Source organism: Austrofundulus limnaeus, unplaced genomic scaffold (assembly GCF_001266775.1).
Source record: "Austrofundulus limnaeus strain Quisiro unplaced genomic scaffold, Austrofundulus_limnaeus-1.0 Scaffold788, whole genome shotgun sequence".
Taxonomy (NCBI): domain Eukaryota; kingdom Metazoa; phylum Chordata; class Actinopteri; order Cyprinodontiformes; family Rivulidae; genus Austrofundulus; species Austrofundulus limnaeus.
This window is the reverse complement of record NW_013953190.1, coordinates 126,547-132,283: the sequence shown is the minus strand read 5'-3', so window position 1 is coordinate 132,283 and position 5,737 is coordinate 126,547. Positions and strand designations below refer to the sequence as shown.

General features: G+C 42.1%; 1 protein-coding gene across 1 annotated transcript in view; it reads right to left on the bottom strand.

Moving 5' to 3' along the window:
- Positions 1 to 5,737, bottom strand: part of LOC106532533 (CREB-binding protein) — a gene marked incomplete at both ends in the record, with an annotated part of 38,082 nt that overhangs the window by 5,902 nt on the left and 26,443 nt on the right. The window contains 2 exon segments of the mRNA XM_014028625.1: positions 4,418 to 4,485; positions 4,576 to 4,653. Coding sequence (XP_013884079.1) covers positions 4,418 to 4,485; positions 4,576 to 4,653 — 146 coding nt within the window.

Sequence of the window (5,737 nt, the reverse complement as noted above, 5' to 3'; positions counted from 1 at the left end):
CAATACTACTGACTGAAATCATACAATATTATTGACTGAAATCATACAATACTATTGACTGAAATCATACAATACTATTGACTGAAATCATACAATACTATTGACTGAAATCATATAATACTACTGACTGAAATCATACAATACTACTGACTGAAATCATACAATACTATTGACTGAAATCATACAATACTATTGACTGAAATCATACAATGCTACCGACTGAAATCATACAATACTACCGACTGAAATCATACAATACTACCGACTGAAATCATACAATACTACCGACTGAAATCATACAATACTACAGACTGAAATCATACAATACTACAGACTGAAATCATACAATACTACAGACTGAAATCATACAATACTACCGACTGAAATCATACAATATTACAGACTGAAATCAAGGTACAGAACACTTTCTTCAGAGCTAAAACTCTGGGGGTGGTGGGAAGCCACCAGTCAAACCATAAAGCCAACAAGAACCATGAAAGTTACGTTTGTAACTATGGTTCTATGAATCCCGGATGACCACCAGAGGGCGGTGCTGAAGGTTCCCTGTGCGCATGCACCGTTTGAGTAAATAGTATCAAAAACGTTACAGCYGTGACTCGTCAGATGATTGCCTCAAACAGATACAGGTCAGTATCATCCGAGGCTTTGCTGCTTTTTTCTTCTTGCATGCGGTTCGTATCTCTGCACAACATCAAGCCTTTGCAAAGCTTGGATTACTTCTCACTGTTGCTGGACGCCCCATCGCCTGTTGACTGGAGTTAGCGCGGTCTCGCAGTCCTCAGGCTGCAACAAGTGAATCTTTGTAAAGATATGTTGCCGTTTGCTGGTGAAGAGAGTTTATCTTCGCTCCTGGCTTTTTTCTACGGTGCTTTAACTGGTGGAGTTTTTTTCACACCCTCTCCCAGTTCCAGCTGTGTTCTGAATTGTTTGGGTTGAGCTAACAGTGTTAGCCTCTCTATGTTTGCCATATGCTGGTGATGATGGTGTGTCTGCCTCCTCTCCCAGCATGGTGTTTTTCTGCAGTTCTTTGACTGGTGAAGGTGGAGTGTATTCGCACCCTCTCACAGTTTTCAGCTCTGTTCTGAGTTTTTGGATTGATTGAATGGTGTTCGTCTCTTTCTGTTTGCTGGTGATGGCAGTGAATTAGCCCCTTCTCTACAGCTTCTCTTTACGGTGCTCATCTTTTTCCATCCTGTACGTAGACATAGCTGAACTGTATACACTCTCGTTGTTTCCAACCTTGTTGGCTGTGTTTTGGTGACGGCTGCGTTCGTGCCCCCTCTCCCAATCTCAGTCTGGTTTTTCCATCCTGTAACTTGTACATAGCTGACTGTGTCAGCCGTTTGATTTTTTTAACTAATTTTGCTGAGTGTTGGGGATGGCTGCATTCGCTCCCATTCTCAGCCTGTAGTTYGGCCTGCACTGGGACATAGTGCAACTTCCAGCATATCATACAAGCTTGGCCAAGGGTCCTCCTGCATGCTTTTCCGCCTCTTCTACTGATTTGGCCTACTCTTCAGAGGGTGCTCCCTGAGAACCCTCTGAAGAGTAGGTTAACAGGTTATTGCTGATGGATCTGTACTGGCCAGCATGGCCGTGGTTCTCACTGCGACGGARGTTGTGTTGCAATATAGTGTGGCCATGCTGGTGTGACGGCTGTTCGTTTTTTTTTTCCCTGCGTGGTTTTTGTAGGCAGCTAGCACCCGTTTGAGATTTGCCCTTGGTGCTTGAAGTCCTGTGCCATCCTCCATTCGAGCCTCTGGAGCAAGCGGACCTCAAGTGGGTTTCATGTAAGACTGCTTTTCTGTTGGCTATTGTCTCAGATAAGAGGGTTGGCGARCTTTGTGCTCTGTCAGTACTTCATGTCTCAGATGTGGTCTGGATGGCTCTGGTGTTACCTTGTGGCCGAACACTGCATTTGTGCCAAACGTTTTATTTCGTTCTCACAGTAACCAACCATTGAGAATGGCAAGGTTTCATCCTCTTTTGCTTATTTGATTTAAACTTATTTGCCTCAGGAGCAGCTGGGGATAARTCTGAGTTGTTATGCCCAGTGAGGGCGCTGCAGGCATATAAGGAGGCTCCTGCGGGTGTGAGGTGTTCAGACAAGCTGTTTTTGTGTTATGCCACGCCTACAGTGCAGGAGGCTGCTCCCTGCCAGTCAACATGAAGGAACACTACCGGGGCATTTTAGTTTCCTGGGTAGCTATTAGAAGGATTGCACTGGAAGCAGGGATGGGCACCGAATTCAATACTTTTTAAAGTAGAGACCGAATTCTGTCGGTACTACCGAGTATCTATTTACGTAACAAACGGTACCATGTTTCGGTACCTAAACGCATCATTGCGACCGTATTGGCGTAAGAGTGATGAGTTTTCCATGCTTGTCCTGAACGCAGCATCACGCAAGAGCGTGATGACATCAACAGCCGCTGGTAAACAGAGCTAAGAACGTAGCTTGAAAGCGAGTCTCACAGCGCGCAGCTCCTGGAGTAAAACTCTCCGAATAGACCGCCTCTGAATTATCTGGTGGATTAATTATCTTGTGAGCACGACGTTCGCTTGCTCAAAGTAAATAAAGTACGGCACTTTCTTTATTTCATCCACCCTTAAAGAAACCGGCAGAGTCTCTCCAACAGAGGAGCTTCCCGACAGTCCGAACGCACCTGACCTAAAGAGCACAAGCAGCCAACTTGAAGTGTTGGACGTGTTTTGGATGCTCAAAASKWAGCTTGAATACCTTTTATTTATTTTATCTCTATCCTCTTTTGCTTATTTGATTTAAACTTATTTGCCTTCCATGGACCTCCATCACACATTTTTCTAGCAGCGAAATGACATCAATAGTGGAGCTGGATTTTAATTTGTGCAATAAGACAAAACAGCCTTGTTGTTTTCAAGTGTTTTCACTTTAAAGATACCGGATATTTGTACCGAATCGATTCAAATGCCAAAGGTATCCATSCCTAACTGGAAGCGATATGTGCTGCAGCTTTCTGGACCTCACGGAGCATGTTTACCAGATTTTACTATTTCAATGTGGCTGCCTCTCATCCTGTCAGCCAGGTGCTTCTACAAAGGGTCCTCTGCACCTCCTCAGTGAGGGATGTGATCAGGATTCTTCATGACATTGTTGGTWAGCTGATACTGCTGAGCTGAAAGCACAGCCCTCTGGCGGTCAGGAGGGATGAAACAGAACCCATGTTACATATGYAACTATGATCCTATGAATCCCAGAGTCACTCAGAATTAGGGTTGGGCATAATCATATCGTGTGCAATTAATCGTCAGAAAAACATTAATCCATTATTTTTTGGCACTTGACAATTAATTGTTGATTAATAAATTGATTAATTAATATGATGAATGCCACCAGGCAGACTGACTGTGGAAATTTTCCCTGTCAGTCTGCTTTGATGCTCCTCTCCGCTTCAAATATGACGTCCGTCTGTTTTCTGTCATTTATTCAGGGTCGGGTCGAGGGCAGCAGACCCAGACCTCCCTCTCTCCAGCCACTTGGGCCAGCTCGTCCGGGGGAATCCCAAGGTGTTCCCAGGCCAGCAGAAAAATATAGTCCYTCCAGCGTGTCCTGGGTCTTCCTCTGGGTCTCCTCCCAGTGGGACGTACCCAGGAGGCATCCTAACCAGATGAGCCACCTCAACTGGCTCCTCTCAACGTGGAGGAGCAGCGGCTCTACTCTGAGTCCCTCCCAGATGACCGAGCTTCTCACCTATCTCTAAGGGAGAGCCCAGACACCCTGCAGAGGAAACTCATTTCGGCCGCTTGTATCCGCGATCTTGATCTTTCGGTCACTACCCAAAGCTCAGGACCATAGATAGTTGAGGGTAGGGTTTACTTGGTCTCTCAACCCAATTTAAAATTTGATGTATAGCCTGAAGTCTGTAATTCTGACACAATTTGGAACAGATTTTTACAGAGAGCAAATCTTTCCCACTACATTGGTCACGTGACCAGGACATGAGGGTGTCCAGGAAATTAATCGTCAAATTAATAGTTAATTAATTAATAGTTGGATAAATACCAACAATTGCCCAACCCTAYTCAGAATCCTTGCATTTTGTGAAAAGATTCTGTAGGAACAGAACCTCAGATGATACTGGCCTACAAGTATATCGGTTCGAGGTAATCATCTGACGAGTCAAAGATGTGACATTTCTGATACTATTTACTCAAACAGTGCATGCGCGAAGGAAACATTAATTGCTTTCAGCGCCRCCCTCAGGCAGTCATCCGGGACACGTAGAACCTTAGTTAAATAAATTTCCTTCTATATGATCCTGTGAATCTAAAGTGCAAAGACCTGCACTGTACAAAACATCCCAGCCAAGTTTATCCATAGACTTGCATTTCCAGAAAACAGGATAAAACTACTAACTTTTTGCTGTGAACTTGTTTTCCTTTCGTGTTTTTGCACTCTTCTTCAAACAATTGTCACAGATGAACCTAAAAAATAAAAAAAAGAAGTTAAAAGTTTGTTAACTTTGACTCAAAGCATTATCTAAGCAGTAAATCTATATTAAAGCAACATCTCACCCAGATGGCCAAATAACCTCGTAGTGTAAAACACATATCTGGTGCATCTTACGTCCACAGTCTTTACATTCAACAAACCTGAAAAAACAAACATGCAGAATAATATAAGACTTAAGCATTTCAATTAAAAGGTTTTGACATGTTCCTATAAAAAAAATAATTCTGATAAACGCAAATACAGCATCCTGTGGTGAGGGAAGACAAATACTGAAGTGTCCACATGTTCACATCACTGCAAAAATCCTGTTCCAGTATTGAAAATAATCTACGTTTTTTAATTTGATTATCATTTAATGTAAAAATTGCTCAGGAGAAAAAAAAAGGAAAAATAAATCAATTTATTCCAGTGGTTACACTCTTGCGTGTCAGTCAATAGCTCCTTTGTGGAAGGTTTAGGATGAAGAGTCCTTATTATTTAAATCACAAAATTCTGTAAAGCTGCAACATTGAAAAAGTAAAAAGTGTTTGTGTATAGATCGGAGTGTCCCATCCTGGTCCTTGAGGGCCGCTATCCTGCATGTTTTAGASGTTTCTCAGCTCCAACACACCTGAATGAATAAATGGATGACTAACAGGGCTCTACAGAACTTGAGGTCATTCAGTCAATGAATCAGGTGTGTTGGAGCAGAGAAACAACATGCAGGACCAGGACTGGACACACCTGCTTTACATCAAAACTCTCAACGGAAGGAGACCTCTGACTGAGCTGGCAACAGACTTATACTGTTGAGTTGCACAAGAGATTTTTATTACAACGAAGTGACTGACAAAACACAAATTATTTGATTAATTAGGAGAAAACAGTAAAAATCTGACTCATCACAACAGAAACAAACTTCCTTTAAAAAAGTTGAAACAAAAATATGTCTTCTGTCAATATTTATCTGACAGACCGAAGGATCTGTGTGCATGTATTTTTCCTCACCCAGAAGACATTTCAATATAACAAATCAACTCACTTTTTTAAACAAACCCCTTGATATTGTCACTACCTACAAATATCTTGGAATTACTTTGGATTCTCATTTGACTTATCGTGATCATGTACAAGTCTTAACCACTAAGTTGAAACAGAAATTATACATTTATTTAAAAATTAGACCCAGTCTGACATCGTCTGTTTCAAATATCTATCTTCATGCCATTTTACTCTCAACAATGT